General features: G+C 36.4%; 2 protein-coding genes and 1 long non-coding RNA gene across 4 annotated transcripts in view; 1 reads left to right on the plus strand and 2 right to left on the minus strand.

The window, feature by feature from the left end:
- The window catches only part of LOC147008876 (uncharacterized), a 77,586-nt gene that overhangs the window by 40,334 nt on the left and 9,700 nt on the right, over positions 1-27,552 (plus strand). The gene's annotated exons all lie outside the window — the stretch shown is intronic.
- LOC147008877 (hyaluronidase Ccc Hy-4-like) overlaps positions 1-27,552 on the minus strand; it is a 92,867-nt gene that overhangs the window by 26,225 nt on the left and 39,090 nt on the right. The gene's annotated exons all lie outside the window — the stretch shown is intronic.
- LOC147008878 (uncharacterized) lies at positions 15,306-27,551 on the minus strand. The gene is made up of 3 exons (XM_085863792.1): positions 16,834-27,551; positions 16,538-16,738; positions 15,306-16,442 (listed from the first exon to the last, which is right to left on the minus strand). Exons 1-3 carry the CDS (start codon positions 16,924-16,926, stop codon positions 15,861-15,863), a joined length of 876 nt encoding a protein of 291 aa, XP_085719918.1. The 5' UTR covers positions 16,927-27,551; the 3' UTR covers positions 15,306-15,860.

The following is a 27,552-nucleotide window of genomic DNA, read 5'->3' on the forward strand; positions in this document are numbered from 1 at the left end:
CTCTGTCCAAGCCATAACTTTTTCTTTCCATTTTAGCTTTTATCATCAAATTTTCAACAAACCTTTATTAGGTGACGATAAAGAAAATAATGAAAAATTGGGTCAAAATGTGAAAGGACAAAGTCAAAGTGATGATAAATAGCCCTTATTAGTCTCACACCAGAAACTCACACCAGATCCACATCCCCCAAGTTTGAACTCAGAGATACAAATAGTCACGTATTCCTACTCTGGTGCAACTGTTGAATTCACAAAATAATAAGGTGCAATATTATTGCTTTGCCAGAAGTTCTCATTGTCCACAATCTGCTTGCTCTGCATTGTCATAAATTTCACATCTTTAATATGATTATTAGTAGGGTGAATATACTGATTCTGGCTCACTTTTTCCCATGTAAATTAATGGGGTATATTCAGCGATTCATATTTTTTTCCCTAAAAAGTAAACCCCCTTTTTATCCCAAGGGATATTCATTTGTCTGCCCTTTTAACCTAGGGACACTTTTTTTCAAATAACCAATGCAATAAGATAAAGATTTGCTGAAGTAGTAAAGTAGTAATGTGATTTGTTAAAGGTGATTCTAAAGAAATATCTGAAACATGTAAGCCTCGGGACACTCTTTTTCAAATAACCAATGCATATTGTTAAGCTCACTCATTGAACCTATAAAGATTTGTTCATTCTCAAATTCCTTCAATAGTTTTATTTTCTTTGCACAATAATCCCCATTTAAAATATTTAAAAACAAAACATTTGAATCTTTATATTTTTTAACATACCCCTTTTGTGCCATTACGAAATGATAAACTTCTCTTTATGCTCTTGTTTGACCACCTCCTAAGCCACATATCATTTTGAGATTATAGTAAATTGTTTTTTCATTGTTCAATTGATAACCATCAAAGTTTTCAGTCCATTCAAGGATATTAATTTTTTTCTTTACATCCTCCAACTTACTAGTTTTTTAATTGATTCGCTTATTTGTTTTATTTACCTTTGTTTTAGTTATTTTTCAATAAGACTTATTTGATATTTTTCACATTCATTATGTTTTCCATTTATATACCAAGACTGAGATTTTCTCCACTCTTTAGTTTGATTAATACTTGGTTTGACCATTTATATATTGTGAAAAAATGCGGCGGTCGCCCTTAAAAAACCAGAACCCATCTTCCCATCATTAAAACACAATCTATTCTATACACTCTATCATACAATATCCATATGGCACACAATCTATTCCATTATCTAAAATAAATCTCTTATCATCAAAGGCTCCAAATGCCTTTTTATTTACTTCTTCACTATATATGTTATGTTTATAACTTCCTATTGTATTCATTTTCCTATATTCTTCTTTCTTATTCATCAAACAATTATAATAATTTCTAAAAGTTATTGATTTCTTTATTACATATTTCTTTATTCCCTTTAACCTCTTATCAATCTGATCACCATATTTATAAGCATATGCCTTTGCTCTCAATCCAATAAACTCACTCATGACTTTTCCACCCAACTCATCCTTAAACTTACCAATAACCTTTTCATTCTTTTTTGAAAATAAGTCACTCTTCTTAGTAAAATTACTTGTATCATATACTCCAATATTTTTCTTCATATCTTTAAAAACATCATCAGTTTTTATATCTAGGATAAAACTATCAGTGTCCATATACAACAATGAAACATTTTCACCACACTCTTTCTTTAAGCCATTGTACAAATAATCAAACATCAATATCTTTGATAAATCAAGAACTGCTGTTCCAATATAAATTGGTTTATCCATTACAATACTTTTCTTTTCCATATGAATAGCAGAAAAGTTCTCTGAAAAAAACCACTTCTCTCTTAAAACTTGGTTTATTTATCAATCTAGAAGCTTCTTTCCAAGATGTTGCAAATCTGATGTTTTGCCTGTTTCTAACATTCTCCATTGTCTTTCCAAAGACAGCATTATTCATCAATTTATAGAATTCCCCTTCAAATTTTACTTTTGTATTTGTTCTCATATCTGTGTTGAATTTAATATACTTTTTCATCCAAGGACTTTGTTTAAATTTTAAAACTCTATGAATTTTAGTTACTCTCAATCCTTCTCTCAAAAACTGTTTTAAGCTTCTCTGATGCAAAACATATCCCTCTTTATCACAGAATGTTGTTAATAACTTTTCTGTTGATTTGCCTTGAATATTAAAACTTTTATGATAATCACTCAACCATTCTTTCTTTGGGGTTTCTTTCTCACATGCAAAAGGAAGGTCTTTATGCTTATTATGAAGATCACTTGGGTACCTCAAATCAACTTCAAAATAATAACCTTCTTCTTCCTCATTCAATTCCTCTTGAGAATAAATAACAATATTCATCAAAGCCTTTTCATAATCCTTTTCTTCCACCCACTGTAATTTACCAGAAGGCAGAGATTGAGACATTGCTCATCCATACAAATTATTAGCATCAAAATACATCAAATAATTACTATCTTTTTCACTATCATAATTTGGAAGATATTTATTATTTGCTTTAGCATATCTTTTTGAACATACTTGTGATATTCCACCTCTCTTAGACTTCTCAATCATCAAAAGCATATCTACATCACTGATTAAATCTATATCTTGTTTTGTCATTTTCAACATTGCACTCCAAGCTAAACCAGGAGCTGTGAAATAGTGGGCAGGATCTAATCCATAACAATTTTTATTATGACAGAGTGATCTAAAAGCTTCAAACACATCAGCTAACAATAAAACATCAGTTTTTAGATACAAATCATGATATTCTCCCAGGTTCTTTATCTTAAATATATTCCAAATTTCTTGTGCGTGTTTATATTCCTTATCACTTATTTCTTCTTCATAAAGGTTATTATAGAAACTTTCTTTTGAAGGAAGTCGTGTTTCTTTAAATCTCATAAATGAATCCATATAATCAGAAGGATAAATTCCCTCACTTGTAAGAATTTTCTCTTTACTTTGAATTTCATTCCTTGTTTGAATTTCCTCTCTAGTTAGAATTCCCTCTTTAATCAGAATTTCATCTTTAATCAGAATTTCCCCTTCAGTTAGAATTTCATTCATTGTTTAAATTTTCTTTATAATTAGAATTTCATCTTCAGTTAGAATTTCTTCATTAATTTCCTCATTAATTAGAATTTCCTCTTTACTTTGAATTTTCTATTTAATCTGAATTTCCTCTTAAGTTAGAATTTCCTCTTTTGGAAAGAGTAAATTAAGATTTGGAAAAAGACCCCGTGGAGCTTCGATTTGATACTGGGCAGGCAAGTGGTGTTCCCATAAACTTGTAAGAATCTAGAAACCGAATACGAGTTAAAGGTTTTGTGAATATCATTTTTGTAAATGAAATATACTTTTGACTTGTGTTTGTTATGGCAGAAATATTCCCTGGTGTTTTTGAAAGTTCATTTATAAACAGATGTGTATCATAGTTGGCGCCATTGTGAAGAAAGACTGGAATAAAAGAAGGAAATTTATAATTAAGATTACAACAGGAATGAACGGGACCTCTATATTTACCAGTAAGATGACAATGATCCCTAACTTTAGACTCCTCAATTTCCTCCTCACAAATATGCAGATATTGTTCTTTCTAAATTCTAATTTTTCTTCTTCGGTTAATTTCATCGGTTCATTTGTTTCTTTCATTAATTTAGTTGGTCTTATACAATCCTTTTCTAATTATTTTACAAACTCTTGTGAAGATTTTTTTCCACAATAATGTTCAAGTTTATTGTACTTTTCTCCAATAGATGATTTGATATAATAACAGAAACCACAAGGAATATGTTTTTCATATTTATTTGTATGTGATTCTTTTGGATGAGGAGAAGCAGTATTTATCTTTTTTAGGATATATTCAAATTCAGCGTATATCACAAATGGGTGCATGATAGATTTATAATAATCTTCAAAAAAAATCTTTTCACCAGGTTTAGGCATTGTAATTACAGCTGATTTATGATTACTACAATATTTTGAATGTTGTTCTAATCGTTCTTTTGTATGAAATGAATTAAGACATCGCTTACAAGGATATATTTTGTTTGCTGTTCTGAATACCTGAGAAGAGATTAATCTTGATAAATTATTGATGTATGTAAAATGTGAATTCTTTCCAACACTAAAATATAAAAGATCAATGTGTGTTTCTTCATTTTAATTGTGGTTTGAAATTTTTAATATTTGAACTTTGTTTGTATCCGTTAATCCATATACATTAATAGTGGCATTGGGAATTTAAAATCTTTAATGTCCAAGGTATTCTCATATTTCAGATATTGTTTTACTCTTTCTGAATTACAATTTGGTGGATGTAAGTGAGCAAGAACAGACCAGAGAAAACATTTATGATCATTGTTCTTCATATTAACAACTGCCTTCTTTAGTTTTATTTCTTTTGGTAATTCAATATAAGAAGAAGCTTTAAGAGGGTTTGATTTTAGAATGTGTATATCTAAAAAGATGATTTTTTTAAATATGAAATCCACTTCCCACCACGATATTATCAACATCCTCCTCTTGTCTTGATAGTTCTTCATAAACCCCACGATTCAAAAAATCTTGAAATGATGTTATAAAATGAAGATCTGTTCTCATATAAGGAGTTTGTTCTTCATCTTATCTTTTCATATTCATTTTCACTCCCACATAAAACTTTAAAGTTTTCATTTCTTTTAATGTCTTTTTAATAACGTTTTCAATATCAGGTTTCACTATTTCAATTGATTCAGCTATTGATGAAAAATCCTTATTTTTATATGCCCTTTAAATGCCCCATCAGTGTTTTCAATATAATAGTCTCCCTTTACTTTAAACTCATTTTTCTTATGTTTTTGTGATTGAAGATGTCGATTATAACTACTCTTCAAAACATCCTTTGAGCAGATATCACAATGCTTTCTTTCCAACTCAAGAGAAGATATTTGATGAAATAGATTAGATGTATGTTTGTTGGTTTGAAGGTGTTTTTTATAATATTTATATTTGTGATTACAAACATCGCAGTATGGTGTATTCATCATATTTATGTCATAAAACTTTGCTTAAACTAAAATTTTCTTGATGAAAATTTCGTTTAATTTATAGGTGAATCTGTGCTTAAAACCATTTTATCCTCCAACTTTTTTCACTTAATAAATACAATGTTTCAAGACACAAAAGACAAGTTTCAATCAATCTCTTCATTTGTAAAATATACTGAGAAATATGTCAAGGATGTAAAATTGAACAAAGATAAATATAACAACTGTTGGATAAAAACAATTCCGGTGGATATGATGAGTTCTTCAATTTCCTTCAGTGGAAGGGCTTTTAGTATATCTGGTAGAACATCAATTAAAGTATCTCGAACAAAAGTTTCTCTCCTTCTGGTAATATATTCAAAACGAGAAAAAGCAATGAAACAAGAAAAAGTATCAAAAAACAAAAATCTTATGGATGAAGCTTTAGAATGAAAAGATAAGACCATCTGTAATATGCAAGGAGAAATTTGTATTTTTTTCAACAACCCTAAAGATGTAAACCCTGATGAAATAAAGGATGTTAATATATCAGGTGAAATGACATTTCGTTCAATAGTAGTTTAGGATCATTTTAAAATTACCTTTAATATAAAAAAATGTTGTAGTTGAATCTGGTAATGAAAAAAAGTATATAGATATCGATGCTAATATTATTAAATATGAGTCAATATGCAACTGAAAGTATGGATGAATTTCACTTTAAGTAAAGTTTTACTTTATAAATATGCTCAACTTCCCTGATTCTCCATATGACAAATTTGAGAATTGTCCTGCGTGTGAAAGACGGGGATTAAACACAGAGTCAAAAGCCTATAAACAATGTATATTCTGTGATTATCTTCGAATTAATGACAATAAAAAATTAAAAAAGGAAAATAATTCTTTTAGATTTACACCAAAAATGAATTACTTTACAAGATTGATTAGAGAAATGAATGTAAAGTATGAGGGTGACAACACACCTTTCCTTATAAGGGAAGAAACTGAACGTATTAGAGAAATGTTCAAAGGATTGTTGTGATATATTATTCATGGATGTGATTTTCAGGGAAATATCAACACAAGATATTGCATAAATAAAATAATGGATTATCTTGAAATTAAACCTGAACTTGGGATAAAATTCTAGAGTTTCTAAAAAAGCCAATAATAAATTAAATAACCTGTTTTCCAAATATATAAATGAATGATTTTTTACCCATTTGGGAAAATAAGATAAAATTTAACAATCATAAAAATCTTCCAAATTCATTAAGATGTCTCATAGTTGGTTCAAGCGGATGTGGAAAAACCTGCTTACTTTTGAAGATACTCCTGACGCCCAACTTTTTAGATTATGATAATTTAATAATTTTCACAAAGTCGAGTTTTCAACCAGAGTATCAACTACTCTCACAAGGTTTTAATGCTGGTCTTCAAAAAGAAGATATAATCGGTTTATTTAAACTTCAAAAAAACCAAAATGATGATAACATTGAAGATATAATTCAACTATTTTGTGATACACAGAGATGTAAAAAGAAATCAAAACCGATAACTTGTATTCTTAGTGATAATACGGATGATATACCATCTCCCCAAGATTTGGATAAATCAAAAAAGAACCTCGTTATCTTTGATGATTGTGTTAATGAGAAAAACCATACGGTAATGGACAGCTACCACACAAGAGGGAGACATTCTTGTAATTGTATTTATCTTAGTCAATCGTACTTTCAACTTCCTCGTCGTTCCATCAGAAACAATGCTAATACTTTTATTTTATTCAAGTTAAATTCAAAAGATATAAATATTTTTTGGAGAGATAATTGTTCTACATTATGAAATAAAAAGGAATTTGGTGATTACATGAAGCACACGACTGAAAAATATAAATATATTGTTGTGAAACAAGATGAGATCTTAAGAGATATATTTTTCGTTTTATAAACAATTACATGTATAAATGACAACTATTATTATAAATCTTGTGGGTAAATCTGCTTCTGGAAAAAACTTTCATAAAACAATGTTCTTGTGTAGTACAAATGAGAATATTGTAAAGTTACTTTAAAAACACCCCGTGATACGCATTGTATCAACAACAACTAGAGTAATAAGACCTGGAGAAGTAAAAGGTGAAGATTATCACTATATTTCAGTGGAGGAACATATGTGATTGAGGAATGAAGGTCAAATATTTGAGGAGGTTTCTCTTGGTACAACAAAATATTCACATTGTAAGAGTGAGTTAAGGAAACTAAAATCTGGTGATCTTGGGATGTTATAAACTAATCCAGAAGGAACGAGACAAATTATTAAACATCTGAGCAGAGTGAAGATTTTATCATTCGGTTTTGATGTTGATGAAGAAACTCAACGCAAACGTATGAAAAGCAGAGATGCAAGTATTAGTGAAGAAGAAATTACAACTCGTATTAATGTTAATAAAGAATTTGATGAAATATTTAAAGAAAAGGATTTATTTGAACACATCTACTTGGATGATGAAGAAAAGGAAAATTTCCCTGTTGATCTTTACAATTCATTAAATGATATTTTCCAAGAAATAAATGGATGCAAAAGAAAGAGCAAGAAGATTTAAGGAACATCAATAGTTGGTTTCAAAAGTTGTAAAACAACAGGGAGACATAAAGAAGAAACGCAGACAAAAACTAACGGGTGAAGAAGCATTTGAAAGAAAACAAGAGAAATTTTTTAAACCACTTTTATAAACTTCCCAAGAAAAAATTATAGATGTTTCCACAGTTCCCACAATAAAATATACTCCAAGAAAGCTCCAAATGTTAAAATATTTCAGTCAAATGACGGAGGAAGAATTAGAGCAGAGAGGAGAATTAGAATATGATGATGAAGGATTATTTCAACAACTGGAAGAGATGAATCGACCCCCTGATTATATTGTGAATGCTCTTCAAAACAATGAATATTCAGCGGATTCAAAAACCAAACAGGACTCATTCCAACAGAACAACCAGCAATATTTCATCTTGTTCAAGAAAAGGTATTGATATTTAATGATGAATTAAGGTTCTTGGGTTCTGCTCAACCCCCTGTTAAACTAACTCCAAGATTAATGTTTCTTCTCACAAAAGATGGAAGACAAGGTTCAACTGTGAGGGATGAATCAAAGTATATTGATAAACCATTGGATATGGAAAATAATGATGATAGAGTATATATTGATTTGCTGAACACTCTAAATTATAAGGTTATTCTTTCTGGTAAAAGTAGGAAGAATGAGAAGGAGAAACACATTATTCAGGCTTTAAGTATCCTTGGTTCAGGTGTTAGTTTTCTTCCAAATGACCCATCACAATTAGTTAATAGACTGTTATTGTTGTTCGGCAGTCAGAAGGCTGGAAATAACAATTGTTTTAATGAAGCATCAGCCATTTTAGACCAGTTGATGAACATGAAAATAATTAATAAATATCAATATGAAGACATTTTATCTCATATTAAATAAGATGAGAAGCACAATCCTTAGTTTCAATTTCACAACAAGCGACCACACATCTTCATTCCCATACCCACTACAACTTGACACAACAAAAGAATATGACGCATCTTTATTGTCCATGGAAACTTATCATACCTTATTTAATATAATCGAGAAAATGACAAGTTCAGTTATAATCCGGGAAGTGGATACAAAACGATAACAGTCTCACCCGGAGCATATGAGATTTCTCAAATATCTTCCGAAATTGCTCGTCATATGAAAGAACAGGGTGATGAACCAAAAAATATTGTTATAGACATTCAAAAACATACTTCAAAATCAACGATTAAACTTAAAAATAACGACAAGGTAGATTTCACAATTGATAATTCATTTAGAGTTATTGGGTTTCTCCTCAAAAAAAGATTGAAACGTTTGAAATTGAAAAAGATTAATGGGACGTTTTACAGTGATAATGTCATTCAAATATCCTCAGGAATAAACTCGGTATTAATTCACTGTGATTTGATTGATGGTGCTTATAATGATGGAATAAAAACAAATACAATATTTTCATTCAGTGCATACTCAACCCCAATTGGTCATAAATTCAATATGGAACCCAAAAATTTGGTTTATCTCCCTGTGTCAGGAAAAAACATACACAGAGTAAATTTTAGGACAACCGACCAAGATAATCGTATGATTTCTTATAATGGGGAAGTTATATCCATCAGAATTCACCTACGTGAAGTTTTCCAATAAATAAATACAATGGTTATTGTGAGGAAACACGAGTTGGGAAAATTTAAAATAATTACAGGGGAAGGGATATTCCTTTCCCCATACTACAAGGGTGAAGGTATGTATCTTGGTAGAGGATACTATAAACCTAAGAGACAAAGAGGTGTTGGACATCAATTTAGAGGAGATGGGATAATTGATACTCTAATGGGTATTGGTTCAACTATTCTTGAACATAAAGACCTAATGGGTTCAACTGCTTCTGCTGTGGGAAATGTAGCAGGTGCTGTAAAAAGCATTAAAGATGCCCAAAAGGAATCTCATAAATTACGAGCAATTAAAGAAATTAAGAAAGGCAAAACTCAGTTGTCCCCCCAAGAACGACAGAAAATAATTCAAATACTTGGGTCAGGGTTTCAAAAGTTTTAACATCTTTTTTCCTAAATAAATGCAAGTATGGAAGCAATTGATAGTATCTATGATTTGGATGATACTATTATCATCTCAAACTCCACGAAAAAAGATTACTTCAAGGTAAATGCAAGAACTGGAACAGACTGGAATGAAAATGGTACAAAAAGTTTTGAAATAAATAATCAACAAATCTATTTAAATCTATCCGAACGTTTCTTGTTGTGTAAATTTAAATTCAATAAGGCTGGGAATAACACAAACGCAACACTTGTAAATGATTTCTTCTGGAAAATGTTTGATAGTGTCCGTTTGTACATTGGAACACAAGAAGTTGAAGCGGTTGATTATGTCTCTGCTGTATCTGAAATGATGAAATTTACACTCTATACATTAAGTGATAGAATAGGAAAGGGGTCTGTCGAAGGTTTTATTCCTGATATGTCAACGGGAACAACCACAGACCCTGGATATACTCAAAGGAAAGGAGCGTATAATGATGATACAAAAGCAGTTAATAGTTTTACTGTGGCAGTTCCTCTTAAAGGTATATTTGGATTTTGTGATCATGATAAAGTTCTGTATGGTCTTAAAATTAGATTTCAACTCCAAAGGAATGATTCTGAAAATAGATTACTTTTTGGAGTTGCTCGTGCTTTTGGTGATTGGAATAAATTTGTAACTGATGAAATGAGTTGGTATATTAGTGAATATACTCCTAATCTTAAAACAGAAGAGATGTTGAACAGAAGACTTAACTCAAAGAAACCACTCAGTGTATCATACCTCAAAAGAAGATGTCAACACGTTAAACTCAACCAAACCACTTACATGTGGAATTTGGGTGTTCTGGAAGGAAAGCCACGATATCTGTGGATCATTTTGTAAAAGCCAGATGGTCATACTGCGACTGATAAGAATAATGCATTGAGTGATAAAGCTAAGGTGAAACAACTTCGTGTTTCTCTTGATGGAAAATTTTATCGACGAGATAGATTGGAAATTAATTGGGAAAAAAATGATTTTGCTGAAGCATACAAGTCTTACCAAAAGGTGTGTGAGAGTAATGGAAATAAAGAACTATTTTGGATATGACAGCATTTAAAAGTTTGTATACAATCTATGCGTTTGACCTGAGCAGCTCAAAATGAAACTATAAAATCTAATCGAGTGGATACTTCCCTATACATTGAAAGAGGAGAGAGTGAAGAAGTTGATACATATTGTTTGCTTTTGGAAGAAACAGAATTGCAGATTAATTTAGATACTGGTGTTATGATTAGTCTCACATAATTTTTTGTTAAATAAATGAGTGGAAAAGTACCAACTGGGGTATATGTTAATCAAATCAATCTTCATAAACTATCATCTTGTGTTCAAAATCAAAAGCCTTGTACGATTAACGTGAATACAATTCAGAGAAAAGGAGCAGTAAGAATTGATGTTTTGCTCACAAGAGAACAGGTTAAAATCTTGAATGATACTGGCTCACTTAAAATTAAAATGACAAAACTAATGTTGAAAAAATATTCAAGAAGAGAGACGAGTGGAGGATTTCTCCCATTTCGAATTCCTTTATTTGCTGGTTTAAGTGTGGTTGGAGCATTGACAGGTGGTATTTCAACAGCGGTGAAAATTGCCAACGAAAGGAAGGCTCAACTCCAGGCTCAAAAATAATTGGAAAGACATAACAAAGAGTTGGAGAAACAAATTAGTGGAAGTGGTGTAATTGTAGATTTTGCTGAAAAACTTGAAGGTCTGCCTGATAAAGCGAGATTGTTTGTTGGAGATATGCTTTTTTCGATCGCACAAGCAGGTGAAAAATTAACGAAGAGAGGTAATGGATTATATATAGCCTGGTGTTGACGCAGTGGTTAGGGCAGCGGCTTGGGATCCAAAAGGTCCTGAGTTCAAGCCCCGTTGGGCCACTGAATTAATACACCAGGGGGTTGACTCAGCCTGTCATCCTTCCGAGGTCGGCGAAATGAGTACCAGTGTACTGGGCCGGTGTATACCCCAGTTAAAATAGGTGTACCATATCCCTGTGTTGTAAGAGGCGACCAGGGTTGCGTCAGTAAGGGCATCCGGCGTAAAACCTGTGCCAAATCACTATGCGGATCATACGGATGATCCGCTGTGGCGACCCCTAACGGGAGCAGCCGAAAGAAGAAGAAGAAGAAGAAGAAGAAGAAGAAGAAGAAGAAGAAGAAGAAGAAGAAGAAGAAGAAGAAGAAGAAGAAGAAGAAGAAGAAGAAGAAGAAGAAGAAGAGTGTAATGGATTATATCTTTCTAATAAATAAATGAGCATTGATGAGTGGTTTAAAGAATTTGGAAAGAATACAACATCAAATTTACAATTTGTCAAATATTGTAATGAATTAAAAATTCATCATGTGGTTATTTGGAAAAGAGATGAATTAACAAATGTGCCTAAACATACAAAGAATATTATTATGAACTTAGAAGATAATAATGGGAGCGGTTCTCATTGGGTTTGTATTTTTAATACTCAAGACAAATATTATTTTGATAGTTTTGGTCTTCCACCACCTGTTAAAGTCATAAAATTCTTACAGAATGGTGTTTATCAAACATTTCAAGTTCAAGAATAAAATTCCAAGTGTTGTGTTCAATTATGTCTATATGTGCTATTTCAACTCAACAAAAATAAAAAAATTTATGACATTATTTTTAATCTAATATAAATGACTTATGTTGGTTAAGATGGTTCTATCTTTGGTGTATCCCAAGAACTGGATATTGATTTATCAAATTATTACACAAAGGCACAGGCTGAACGACATAAATATAAATAACCAAAAATATTAATGTGGAAAATGCTTATAAATTAAAAAATTATCCAAGCCTGACTGACGCGAATGACTTGGTGAGATTAAGCGATTTATCACAATATATATCCTAAAATAAAACGGCCGTGTATTGCAAAGATACAGAAGTGTTGATTTTATCTCCAGGTCATACAGAATTCACAGTTCGAATTAAAATAAATTTTTATAAAGAAGGGCGTATCGTTTGTATGAGAATAGAACAATGGGGGTATGATATTAATGATTTACGGTATAATTGGTCATTTAAAATTGACCTAGAAGACCTGGAACAATTAAATCAGTCTCGTAAGGAAGAATATTATCCACTTGGTATCAAGAATGAGTTTTGTGGAAGCACGATTATAAAACAACAAATAAAATAATTTAATAAGGGTAAATATAATAATGGTTTTGCCATAGTTTATATCATGAAAACAGAAAAAACAGGATTATATATAATAAGTAAGGAAATACAAAATGATTTAACTATGGGAAGATGGGGAGGTGTTTCGTGCCATAATATTATTCTAACATATATTTCTAATACATAAATGACAGCAAGAAGGCTTCAAGAAAATTATCATTTCTGTGTCCAAGCATACCTTCAAGAAAAGGGTATTCGGTATTTTAATATGTTCTACAACATAAGAATGAGGTATTTTCAATAAAAGATTGGCATTATGCTGATGTTGATAAACCAACAACTTTGGATTGAATTATAATGTTAAATAATGAAAAAATTATAAAGTTAAGAAAAGGTAAGGCTCTTTTAGAAATTCAAAATAAATTTTATTGGTTTCCTGTTGTAAAAAAAAATTATTTTGGATACAGGAATAACAAGAAATCCTGATGAATATATGTATGATATTCTATGGGGTGTAAGTGATTCAAGGATAGTAAGGGATGAGGAAGGAGTTGAAGAAGAGAGGGAAGAGGAGGAAAAGGAGAAGAGAGAGAAGGAGGAAAGAGAGAAGAAAGAGAAGGAGAGGGAGAAGAGAGAGAGAAGGAGGAGAGGGAGAGGGAGGAAAGAGAGAATAAATAAATATAAAAATATGGAATCCAGTGAGATTAGAAAAAAGATTAGGGGTATTCCAGAAAATAAATAAATCTCAACGCACCGAGGAGGAAAACAATGTATTGACGTCTATTAGAAATATTTGCGTCAAGACTATTAACATCGTTTTCCTTGGTGTGATTGACTTTCATTAAAATTTTACATTTTTTTTCTTAAATAAATGGAGGAGAGAGTGAAGACATTTCTTAGGATTCTTTATGTTTTAAAAATTCTGATTCAAATGTGCATGCTGAAAACTAAAAAGGTTTTCACACTCTGTCGGAATTTTTCTCATAAATAAATGAGTTATTGTTTCAAATGTAAAAAGAACACTAATACTAAAAATATCTCATATTTTAAAAGTAAAAATGACAGGGTTAGACAAAAAGGTATATGTTCGGTGTGTGGCTCGAAAAAGAGTAAATTCATCTCCAAACACAAACGTGGGGGAGATATACAAAAGTTTTTATCAGGAAGTAAATTTACGACTGGAATACCAGGGGAATTACATCTACCAGGGTATTCTTTCTGTGGTCCAGGCACAAACTTGGATAAAAGATTAGATGAGGCAGACAATCCTAAATCATGGAGTAAACCCATCAATAGAGTTGATGAAGTGTGCATGAGACACGATATTGATTATGGGAATACCACAACTTTGGAAGAAAAGCATGAAGCCGATAGAGAAATGTTGTATAATTTGTCTCTGATACAAAATCCAACCTTGAGAGAAAAAGTTGATCGGTTCATCATGAAGAAGATGATCAGTGCTGAATTGAAACTGGGACTTGGAAATTCAAAAAACTTATGGGCTCTAATGATGTCAATAAGACTGAAGAGCAATTAGCTGATGAATTACATAAACCAATATTCACAAAGTTTCATAGAAGGAAGGTTTATTCCAAGGAAGTTGATTATATCTGGTCCACTGATTTGATTGAACTCAATAATGATAAGGGGTACAAGTATGCTTTAACCGTTATTGATTTGAGGAGTAGTTACGCATGGGTTGTCCCTTTAAAAAACAAAACAGGTAATACTCTTATGTTAGCCTTTCAACAGATATTTCATAAAAGTAAGATAAAACCTAAAAAATTGTGGACTGATGAGGGTAGAGTTTTATAAAAAGACATTTATGAATTTTCTAAAAAATAACAGTATTACATTATACAGTAGCTTTAATGAAGGGAAGGCTGTTGTTGTTGAACGTTTTAATCGTCCCTTAAAAGAGAGACTATATAAAAAATTCACAGAACTCGGTTCACAACAATGGTCATCTTTTATTCAAGATATTGTGGATAAGTATAATGACACGAATCACACGTCAACAAATATGAAACCATCACAAACATTTACAAAATTAAAATATGAAAAAGAGATTAATATCAGAAAACCTCAGGTCAAAGTTGGTGATATCGTAAGAATATATAGGTGGAATTCTCATTTTGAGAAAAGGTTATATTAAACGATGGACGAACGAACTTTTAAAAATTGTTTATGTAATAGATATGGTTCCTTGGACTTATAAGATATACGATTTAGAAGGGGAAGAGATTTTAGGTTCATTTTATTCACAGGAATTACAAAAGACAAAACTAAGCAGATGATACCCATGGGAGCAATGGGTTGGTCCTTCACTCCCTCCTACTATCCACCGTTGTGGACACTCGAGGGCCAAGTCCGAGGTGTACAACAGTATATGTGTGTGAAGGGGGACGTTCTTAGATCTGTGAACCCCAAACACAGAATCCTCAACTGAATAGTCAAGGCTTAACTTTTGTTTGTTGGTGTGTGTGTGTGTGTGTGTGTGTGTGTGTGTGTGTGTGTGTGTGTGTGTGTGTGTGTGTGTGTGTGTGTGTGTGTGTGTGTGTGTGTGTGTGTGTGTGTGTGTCCCAACCCTCACATTCAAAATCTTAACCCCAACCCTCACATTCAAAATCTCAACCCCAACCCCCCAACCCTCGCCCAACACAATGTCTTTTTCAAAATGAGATTTCCACCGATATACATTTTTTCGTTTTTTTTCTCTTCTTCCAATTCTGTCTTTTAAGGCTTTCAGGTTTGATGATGTAGAAAGGGGGAGTCAGCCTGCACTTTCTTCCCAGAACAAACAATATATATTTTTTATGTTTTTTTCTCTTCTTCCACTTCTGTCTTTTAAGGCTTTCAGGTTTGATGACATAGAAAGGGGAGTAAGAACTTTCTTGACAGGTTTAGATCTCAAAGAGTGGTAGCATTTCAAGTCTCCAAAATAAACCCAACTTTCCAAGTCTCCCAGGTATAACCACATTCCTGTTGAGTTTCCAAGATACATATCACATTGTAAGTTATCAAAGCCAGAACCCACATTTCAAGTCTCCAAAAATATAACCATCTATCCAAGACTCCAAGGTAGAATCACAATTTCCAGAAATATTGTGGGTTTCGGTGATAGATCTCGCATAGTATAACTGTGGATCATCAAGGAAATCTCCATTTTTCCAATTTTTATGGGTTTCAGTGATAGATCTCACATAGTATAACTGTGGATCATCAAGGAAATCTCCATTTTTCCAATTTTTATGGGTTTCAGTGATAGATCTCACATAGTACAACTGTGGATCATCAAGGAAAACTCCATTTTTAAAAATGTCTGAAATTTGTGAGTCTCCAAGGTAAAACTTGTATTCTGGCTCATCAAGGTATAACTTGTTCAGGGGGTATTGTCTTGATAACTCACAATGAGTACTAATGTTGCAAAACTCTTTTTCAGGACTTTGCTGGTCTCCAAGGTATAACTCTTTGGTTGGGTCATCAAGGACGAACTCGTTCTGTGGGTCTTGGTCGCTCATAAGGTCTTCAACCAAGCCAACAATTTCGCCCCAAGTTGTGGCAAAAGCAGTATTTTCATTTCGTATTTCAGATACAATTTCCTGTGAGAGAAAATAATAATGTATTAATTAAGTGATTTAATTATTAAATGAGAATGCTTCAATCAAACTTTGAAAATAGGAAAATTAAATCTTACTTCAACAGATAAGAGGTTTGAATCCAGTTCATCAACTTGAAGGTTTAGTTCCATACAAGTAGTCGATCTCCAAGGAACCCCAGAGTCATCCCACTCAAGGCCTAGCTCATTCTCTGGGTCTTGGTCGCTCACAAGGTCTTCAACCAAGCTAACAATTTCACCCCAAGTTGTGGCAAAATCGGTATTTTCAGATACAATTTCCTGTGAGAGAAAATAATAATGTATTAATTCAGTTATTTAATTATTAAATGAGTCGATGCTTAAATCAAACTGAAAATAGGGAAATAAAATCTTACCTCAATGGATAAGAGGTTTGAATCCAGTTCATCAACTTGAAGGTTTTGTTCCATACAAGTCGTCGATCTCCAGGCAAGCACACAGCACACCATTGCCAGCAAAAAATATGTTTAAAATGGAGCCTGGGCTTGAGGCTTTTATAGGGAAAGACTGGTGGGTGTGGTTTCCTTTGGAAATTCCCTGGGCAAGCCCAGGCAAATTTTTCAAAAGCATAACATTCTTGAATTTTCTGGTGATTTCTTTGTGAGTCAGAGATGAACTGGAAATGATGTAAGAGTAGGTGGGGCTTAGGAAAAATGGGCGGGGCTTAAGAAAAGTGGGCATGGCTTATGGGAATACCGCATGAAAAGTGGACGGGGCTTATAAAAAATCTCATACAAAGTGGGCGGGGCTTTGGGAAAAGTGGGCGTGGCTTAAAAACCTGTGGCTCAGGAGGTGGTCAAACAAGAGCATTAAGAGAAGTTTATCATTTCGTAATGGCACAAAAGGGGTATCTTAAAAAAATATAAAGATTCAAATGTTTTGTTTTTAAATATTTTAGATGGGGATTATTGTGCAAAGAAAATTAAACTATTGAAGGAATTTTAGAATGAACAAATCTTTATAGGTTCAATGAGTGAGCTAAACAATATGCATTGGTTATTTGAAAAAGAGTGTCCCGAGGCTTACATGTTTCAGATATTTCTTTCGAATCACCTTTAACAAATCACATTACTACTTTACTACTTGAACAAATCTTATCTTATTGCATTGGTTATTTGAAAAAAAGTGTCCCGAGGCTTACATATTTCAGATATTTCTTTAGAATCACCTTTAACAAATCACATTACTACTTTACTACTTGAACAAATCTTTATCTTATTGCATTGGTTATTTGAAAAAGAGTGTCCCGAGGCTTACATGTTTCAGATATTTCTTTCGAATCACCTTTAACAAATCACATTACTACTTTACTACTTGAACAAATCTTTATCTTATTGCATTGGTTATTTCAAAAAAGTGTCCCTCGGTTAAAAGGGCAGACAGATAAATATCCCTTGGAATAAAAAGGGGGTTTACTTTTTAGGGGAAAAAAATATGAATCGCTGAAAATCCCCCATTAATTTACATGGGGAAAAGTGAGCCAGAATCAGTATATTCACCCTACTATTATTCAATGTTTTCAACTTATTAATGTCTCTGAAAAGTAATAAATATCTGTATTTTTCAGATATTCATAATTTATAGACATATTTGTTGAATAATTTCTTCTTGTTTGTATGCTTGTGGTTGATTTTGAAATGTTACATACAGGAATTTGCTTTTTTCATTCAATGTATTGTAAATCGATTTTCTCATTTTAATGTAAACACAACCGTTTTAGTCTTCGGACGATGGTTTTGCATGCTCCTTATATGAATAAAACCGAACTTGAATTAAATTATTAGCTCTGCCGCAGCACACCAAGTGAGAAATTCCCCGTTATATTTTTTTAATTGCTTCCATGTTTCTATATGTATTTACCATTAAGCTTCAGTGTGTCTGTCCAGGCCATAACATTTTACCAATTTCGTTTTTGTCATGAAATCTTCAACAAATCTTTATTATAAGAATATGGTGAAAACAAATAAATAAAATGTCCAATTTTTTACATCTCCCCCTATTGGAAGACGAGGAGAAGACAAAGCTGTCATAGCGTTTGTTTGTACAATTAGTGCCCTCAATTTTTAATGGTACCACAAAGTTTCTTCGAACTCCAGGAGTACTAAATCACCAATTAGAATTTTTAGCTTATCTGCAATTGGAATTCCAGATCAGGTATTGTCATCATGCACTGTCCGGCCGTCCATCTATTTAAACTTCTCCAGCCAAACTGCTGGGTCGATCTGACTGAAATTTGGCAGCAATGCTCTGCTCCTGACTAACAGGGATTGCAAAGCTTGTTCTCGTCACGTGACTTTAAGGCGGTCAAATTGGCGGACTGAGCAAATTCCCTCAAAAATCTTCTTCTCCAGACCCAGCAGTCAGAATGCTACAAAATTTGGGTCACAACATTCGGCTAGGGTGGGGATGTTAAATTGTGGAAGTCATGCCGCTCACATGACCAGAAGTGTGTCAAAATGGCGGTCGTGTAGATTCCTTCAAAAATCTTCTGCTCCAGACCCACCAGTCAGAATGCTACCAAATTTAGGTTACAACATTAGGCCAGGGCCAAGATAAGCTACAGGTCCAGTGGTCTGATTGATTTTTTTTCTGCCTGCCCCAGGCAACAATAGCATTACTTTCCTGTAGTAATTCTCTTCAGACTATTGTAGGATAACAGAGTTACAACTCTCATATACTATTAGTTTGAAATGGAGCATTTTTGCCTGGGGCATTCCCAATTTCCAAGCTGTACTTTAGTGCCAGCTGGGACTTTCGGAATGTCGAAAATATTTTCGGAATAATTTTCTGGACTTTTACCTAATTTTTAAGGTCATAGCCTAATTTAAACTTCTTTTTTTTTTACATAGGTTAACTCAGGTTTGTCCGAACGAAATGAAATTGCCGTCTATAGCTAGCCTCGAGCAAGGTGCATTTACACTTAATTTACATCACACTCCCCTCCAAGTTAAAAGTCAAGGTCAAATAGCGGCCTGAAACAAAAACTCTCTTTTTTTTGTCCATCGCTCAATTTATATAATGCAGAATGTCAAAGACTGCTTGGAGTTCCAAAATGTCCTTGTATCATAATAGTGTACCGACACTGAAGATGTGCACCTGATATTTGTTTAGTGTCCAGACCTACTTTTTCGGATTGGGACCTATTAACAAAAAATACCTTTTTGATCATAACTTGAATAATTTTCCTATGATTTTCATGATGTTGAGTTTTATGGATAGATTGTAGATGGGGTCACATTTTCTTAATTTACACACTATCCTAAATATTGAAGGTCAAGGTCATATTGCGGTCTGAAGAAAATATGGCATCATTCGATCGTGGGCTGTAAGTCGCCAATGATCGCCAAGCCAGGGGTAGCTTACCCTTGGAGATCGCTTTGTGATTGCAAATATCTAGATTTAGCTGTCATTTTCATCAAGTTTAGTTTGAGTACAAAGCGAATGCAGATGGGCTTTGAATTTTGAGATGCTTTCCAGTTACACCATTGCATTCCATCCACTTTGTCACCACTTATCCCATTTAAAATCAGTGCATCAGTTGTGGCTCAAACAGTTTCTTCCCTTTGATAAGAGAAAGGCTCCATATATGAAAATTACTTGTTACCTCCACCACTGAAGATGTATGGAGGTAATGTTTTCACCACTGTTTGTCTGCCTGTGAGCAGGATATCTCAAAAAGTTGTGGAAGGATTCGAGAAAACTTGGTGGACAGGTTGATTGTGTGCCAAGGACTAATTGATTTGATTTTGGCGAAGATCCGGATGATTTTTTGTATTTTCCTAGTGATTCTTCACCATTGAGACATAGGGCCAAAAACAATGCATGGCATTGTATTTCAAAAAGTTTTTCTTCTTATTTTTGTATACGTTGTCAAGGCTCGAATGACAGCTAACACACAACACACAGCAAGGGGGGGGGGGGACATGAGACAAGAGGGGCGGGAGTGGGAAGGCCAAAACTGGGCAACAGAGACATTAGGAGATCTGTGGAAGGGAGAGGGATGGGGTGGAGAACATGCGGTGTACGAGATGGACATTACAGAGACTTTCAGGGAGGAAAGCAGAGAATTTGAAAGTGGTGGGTTTTGGGTGGATTAGCGGGGGTAGAAAAGATTGAGGATTTGGATGGGGGATGATAAGAGGTGGTGGTGAACAGCTGTTTTGAAGGCCTGGATGGAAGAATGGGATTGAACAGAGTGAGGGAGTTTATTCCAAAGGCGGGGAAAAAGAGGAATGAAAGAGTGAAGGTGAGCAGTGATTCGTGATTTTGGTAGTTTTACCAGAAGGGGGTTGTTGGCAGACCTTGAGCGCCCTGCGGAAATATGGCGGGGAAAATCGCAGAGAGAGCAGGGGGGGGTGAAACCAGAGAGGAGACAGTAGAAGACAGAAAGACCACCGAGCTGCTTGCGGTGAGAGAGTGAGAGGGGCAAAGACTCAGCCTCATCGCGGGAGATACCAATGATCCAAAATCCCTTGGTTTCAACAGCGTGAAGCCGAGAAAGGTGAGAGACAGGAGCACCAGTCCAGAGGGAAGAGCAGTACTCCATCAGACGAAACATGGTGACATATTCAGACAAAACGTGGTGGATGAGTTGGTTAGGTGACAAGAACAAGGCGATTAGATCTTGGTTAAGGTCCGGATGCAGATCGGGCCTATCAGTGGGCTCCAAAAAGCAAACTGGTCAGCTTAGCAGAGTTATGCGCTTTACCGAGTGCCATTCCAGTTTTGTAAAAGAAATGCTGCATTTCCATCAGAATAGGTGAGGAGTGATGGAACTTTGATTTGATATGCAATGATCTATGATAGAATGTGACAGAATCAGGTCAGGTCAGGTATGGAAGCATGCGCCAGAGAAGCACGTCGCTACGTCCACTTTCCGCCGGTACTCCAGGGCCTCCGTCTGGCCATCCCCCAGACAGATGCTTGGCCCATCCCCATCACCTTGAGATGCCGATCAACCTGCTGCAATCACAAGGCACCTGGTCGGCCCATTGGCCTCCTCCACTCACGAGACTCCCTCGCTGAGAGAATATGGTCAGTAGGATCAGCGTCAGGAAAACGAGCCATATGTCCACACAGCCGCAGCTGATGCTCATGGACTATGCAGGTAACAAATCTCATTTGAGTCCCTCTCAGCAACCACTCGTTGGACACAAAGTCCGACCAGCGATAGCCAAGGATTCTCCAAAGAGACCTGGTACCAAAGGAATCAAGTCTCCATCTCAGATCCCTGGTCAGAGTCCAAGTCTCACATCCATAGAGCAAGACTGGAAGCACAAAGGACCTGAAGATTCGGACTTACGTCCTCCCACACGGGTACCAGCAGCGCCACACCCCATGATCGATCCAGCATCCAAGATGTCATTGAAAGCCTGGATCTTAGTTTTGATGCAGGAAACCCATAATCCCAGCAGCTCAGACTCCTCATTCAGCACCTTGAGGGCCCCCAAAAGGATATCTAAAGTCTCCGCAAAGATGACTGCATCATCTGTGAAATCAAGGTCAGAGATCTTGACATTCCCAAATGATACACAACAGCTTGATCTCTCCAACATCCCACCCAGAATCCAGTCCATAGAAGTGATGAAAAGTCTGGGGGCCAGAACATACCCCTGATGAACTCCAGTAACTGGAAATAAGTCAGAGATGGTACCACCATATCTCACAGCACTCTCAGTACCAAAGTAGAGTTCACACATCAGATCGATCAGTTTTTGTGGCACCCCACAAAGATGAAGAATCCTCCAGAGAGCATCCCGATGAACTGAATTGAACGCTTGACAGAGATCAACATAGGCTGCAAGCAGCCCCTGCGAAACTCTCATCTGCGTACGGTGAGGACCCGAAGAGCAAGGATACGGTCAAGCGTTGACCACTTTGGTGTAAAGCCTGACTGCTCTGGAGGCTGGTGCTCAAGCAGATGGTGGCGAACCCAATCAAGAATTATGCGAGCAAAGACCTTGCCCGTCACCGCTGCCCATCAGCAGCGTCACCCCTCTGTAGTTGTTGCAATCTTGGTGATCACCCTTCCCTTTCCAGAGAGGGACAACAAGGCCCTTCTTCCAGTCAGTTAGGATTATGCCTGTGTTCCAGGCAGAGCACAGAACTGCATGCAACAACATGAGCATAGCATTTCCACCAGCCTCGAGAAGTACAGCATGGATGCCACAGATGGCCAGAGCTTTACCCCATTTCAACCGGTTCACCGCAGCCTGTATTTCTACAAAAACAAAGGTGGACCACAGTTGATTGGAGGGTCAGCAACAGTGATTGTAACACCCCTGACATCCATCTCGACAGCTGTTGGATCAGCCTGGTATAACCTCTCAAAGTAACCGCCCAGCGGGCCTTCACTACAGACTCCTCTGTCAAGAGCCACCCTCTGCTCTAAGTGCAGTATACCGAGGGATGGGTTTGGATGAACGCAGTGCGCGAATTCCCCTGTCAGCAGGACGAGAATCACTTGACCACAGTTGATGCTCTACCCCCTCACAGATTCCTCGCACATAGGCCTCGTTGTCCATCCTTAGCACACATACAGTTTTAAGCCTCAGCTCCCTGAACAGCTCAACTCTGCCATTCAGCTTGGCCCTGCAACTCTGATCAATGGTATCCAGTGTCCCTTGAGAGACAAAATTCTTCTTTGCCCTACGGTGAGTTCCAAGACATCCACTGGCAACATCAAGGACGGTGGTCTTGAAGGCACTCCACAACTCTTCTGGATCTCCCATAGCACCGAGACCCCCCAAATTTCCACTCAGCTTGTTCGCAAACTCCGCAGTTACCCTCTCATCCTTGAACTTGCCAACATCCAGCCTAGGCTGGGATGTTACCATTCTCCTGGAATTAAGCTGCAACTTCAGAGTTGCTACAACAAGCCAGTGGTCAGTATTGAGGAACTGAGCACTCCGGTAGACCCTGCAGTTGTGGATCATCCTCCAGCAACCATCAACGAGCACATGGTCAATCTCCTTTGCCACACCACCAGCGCTGGAATACCAAGTACAGCGATGAGCTTGTGGGCACTGAAACCATGAACCGGCCACCCTAAGTCCATGACTTCTTGCAAAGTCAAGGAACTTAGTGCTGTTCAGGTTCACAGTTCCAGGTCCATGGGGACCAACACACGTCTCATAACCATCCCTGTATCAGTTCCAGTCTATGCATTGAAATCACCCAAGACGAGAAATGTATCTCGCCTGGGGCACTGATCAACCACAGACTCGGGTGTGACATAGAATGCATCCTTCATGGTGACATGACTCGCCTCAGTTGGAGCATAAACAGAGACCAGGGAAATAACACCCAAGGACTGACAAATCCTTAGTCTCATAATGCGCTCGTTGACCAGTGTTACCTCAATTAGCATTGCGGTCAGCTTATTGGACACAGCTACAGCAACTCCTTGGGTATGGTAACCATCAGAGCGACCAGACCAATAGTGGGTATAACCACCCACCATGATATCTCTGCAATCCGGTCTCTGAACCTCAGAGAGTGCTGCAATACCGATGTCCAATTCCGTCATCCGGTGAGCTGCCCTGCAAAGGGAAGCTGCACAGGAGGTACTTCCACAGAGTGGGTTTTCAAATTTTTTTATGCTTCGAGGATGTTTTGCGGAATGAAGGGTTTTACGGTGACCGGAGTGCAAATGCTGCCACGAACCTCCTAATAAGAAGTAACCCAACTGCAGGAGGACGTCCGCAAACACAGTTGGGCACTAGATATGGATGGCCGTTGCCTCACAAGGAGCTCCTCCACTCTTTGACAGGTTTTGTTTTTCATCCTGCTAGGTGTCCATATCCAAACACCCTCCTCACCAGGAAACCTGGTGGGGGAGACTGTTTAGTCGCCGCCAACCCAACCATGGAACAGGTTAGTACAGGTTTACATGATACCTGCAGCAAGTCGCAGATCTGATCTGGCCTGACCTGACAATAGACAGAATGAGAGAACGCATTCGTGGATAATAAAGAGATAAGGTTTGATCAACAATGAAAAGAAACCAGGAGACAAGTGGTTTGGCCTCTTTTCTGTCCTCATCTGAACACAGCTCAAGATGCTGGAATCCCAGGTTGAAATCCCATTTATACCATATGTCGATTCAAATATCCATCAGTCTCAATGGGGGGGGGATCTGTAATCGTGTATTTGTTTCCTTGCAATTCGTGCAAAAGTACAATGATGTCTCCTGGTGTCCTTGCCCTGCATGTAATAAATGCACAAGTTCCTCCATGAGCCTTCAATCCCATTTTGAAAAAAATACTAAGGTTATTGGAAAAGGGCATACAAAAAAAAAACAAGTTTAAATTTTTGGCAGCAGACGAGTTTTACGTCAGGTCGCGAATTTACTGATTTCCCATCGAGACTGACGGATATTTGGATTGGAAATAAGCTGATGGATCTATCACTGTCTTGTGAATTCTATGCTGCACGGATTTATCGATTCCCCATTCGAGACTGACGGATATTTATAGATAAATAAAGGAAAGGCAAAAGAGGATGCAGAATGAGAAGAAGCGCAGCATCAAATTCACAAGACGGTGAAACGAAAGTATCGGCATGAGTTGGAGGAACAAAGTTTACACCTCAGACATGGAAGGTAAATCAAAGTGGTGGTAATTAGAACAAGGATTGTACATCATTCCTTTGGAAGTGATGCACTTCTTATGTCAGCCTTAATAGTTACCGAAACAGGCCCGAGGAATTTCTGCACCATTTGAGTGCTTGTGGTACCATTTCTTATGAGATTGCACTGGCCTTTATGACCATTCTGTTACGCCATGCCAGACCAACCCTCCGACCTAATTTTCACGACCCAAAGGGCATCGGTGGAAGTCGACGTTGCGTGCTGCTTTATGGGAATGGCGGCTCTCAGTTTGCATGTATTTGATGTCAGGCATAACGAGTGCTATTGCCTGTCTGGCAGGAAACACTGCCAGCCACATAATGTCATTAGCAAAAGCCCTAATCGACAAAAGACTACAAGGAGAAATTTGTTGACTTGCTCGAGTATGCATTTTTGGCTGTAGGCCAAGAGCTATGAGGCATGCAATGTTTCATCGTTTTTATGTTTCTCACAAGCACTCATCGTTTTTAAACATTTATGTCCTGAAATCCACTTTTTTTTTTTGAGTGGTCGCACTGTGGCTGCTGAGCCAAGAGAGGAACCAGACAGAAGGCATCTATAAACTTGTGAAACTCCACGTGACTATCTGGCTGACTTGAGAATAGTCGTCCATTGCGGTGGCTTGTGGATCTCTCTTGAAAGCTACGTGATGGTTGTCAAGTCGCTCACACAAGATGAGACCATGAAGTTCAGTGTTGACAGAGACATCTTTTGATGTTGTCAAAGCAAGAGAGTGTTCAGTTTTAGGAAGAGTGACGAGCAGGTGTTGAGGAATTAAATGACAATTCTCAGTGAGGGCACCAAAAACAAATGTACTCGTCAAAATATCGGTAATAACTATTGTTGTGGCTTGTGGCAGATCTAAAACTGAAGTATAACCTTGAACAAATGAGATTTTGCAGACATCGGTTTGTGTATTAGGAACTTGTGACAGCAGAAGTGCAAAGTTGGAACTATAGTTGTTCTTGTGTGTGGAGGGTAGTGTATTTGATATTGCTTAATGTGTGGAGGGTAGTGTGTTTGATATTACTTAAGCTTACAGTGATGTTCAGTCGCAGATTTGACAAGATAGCCGAGAGATACGTACACTCATCTCAAAGCTGTCCAGCCTGGATTTGAATCTTGGCTCAGCTATAAACTGTCACCCTGGTATTTCGCAGGCAGGGCGAGGGTGGTTGTGCATGCCGTCCATGGGATGGATGTTAAACTGGGCGTCATGTCTGCGAACATTCATTAGTGGATGTTAAAGATCCTACAGTGTCCTTCACAAAGAGTAGGTGAATTATCTCCGGCACCCTGAACAAATTACTTCCTGCCCTGACTGAGTGCTTGGAAGGCAACGACAAACCGTCCAGTCTAACCTTTTCCGAGAATCTGATTCACGAGTGCCAAAACCCAGTGAAGAAACTGGTACAATTATGATGATGATAACAATCCATGCTTGAAGATGTCCACATAATTCAGCTGAGGCCAAGAGAGGCGAGGTCGATGCCATTTATTCCTGATTATGTGAAACACCCTGCAACTCATGCCGATGGAAAACAGACTTTTTGAATGCCAGCCGCATTTTCTGTCCAATCATCATGCAACTTTGTTAAAAATTAAAAAAAAAAATTAAAAAAACATTCTCCATGGAGAGGCACTCCTATGTTGAAAGTTTCATGTCAATCGATCAAGTGGTTGCAGAGAAAATGGATTTAAAATGGAATAAAGGTGAAAAAGTAAGGGCGGAAGAAAACCAAGTGAAGGCCTCGGCCGACATTCCACAACATGGTCAAAGATGGTTGTAGACGCCTATTACTAGTAAATAATTATTTTGTGTGTGATATTCTAGGAAGGAGAAAAAACCTCAAACTTGGGATATCCGAAACTGATCCTACCTTTCACGGTAATGGTTGAGGAGTACCACAGACGGCATAAGTCAAAGAAAGAACTCACCCGAGCAGTAGACGACAACATCGAAGCAAACAGTAGCAGGAGAACCAAATACTGCCTGGATTTATCGGGCGATTCAAGAAGTTGTGGCCAAATGTATCCATCCAAAGTCGACCAGAACAAGAGCAGTATTTACACTGCAGTTACCATTAACACAATTATTCAGGGAGCTAATCCATATATTTACGAACCACACGGTAATACAAATGATCGTTAGCTGGCAATACATTAATGAAAGAACAACAACATGAAGAAAGCAATAGCCATAGATGTCAGACATGTTAGACAAGGGAATGCCAATTTTGAGATATTATGCAAAAATAAATAATATCTACAGACATTTATATATTACATTGACACCAGCTTTTAATGATTCAATGGTTGACATATTGCCTTGTGCTGCCTTGTGAGAGGGTGCCTTGGCTACCTCATATTTTCATGAGTCTGGACTGAAGACTGAGACATCCACCCGGCTTTCCTTGGTTAGGTCAGGTGACATGTTTGCGGTTGG

Source organism: Eptatretus burgeri, chromosome 18, assembly GCF_056783735.1.
Source record: "Eptatretus burgeri isolate ZD-2024b chromosome 18, Ebu_testis_v1, whole genome shotgun sequence".
In the NCBI taxonomy this organism is placed as follows: Eukaryota; Metazoa; Chordata; class Myxini; order Myxiniformes; family Myxinidae; genus Eptatretus; species Eptatretus burgeri.

Excerpts from the sequence above, each read along its gene's own strand:
- LOC147008878 (XM_085863792.1), bottom strand. The coding sequence starts at position 16,926 with ATGGTGTGCTGTGTGCTTGCCTGGAGATCGACGACTTGTATGGAACAA. Across the intron at positions 16,739-16,833 it reads CAAACCTCTTATCCATTGAG|GAAATTGTATCTGAAAATAC; the intron begins GTAAGATTTTAT and ends TTTCTCTCACAG. Across the intron at positions 16,443-16,537 it reads CAAACCTCTTATCTGTTGAA|GAAATTGTATCTGAAATACG; the intron begins GTAAGATTTAAT and ends TTTCTCTCACAG.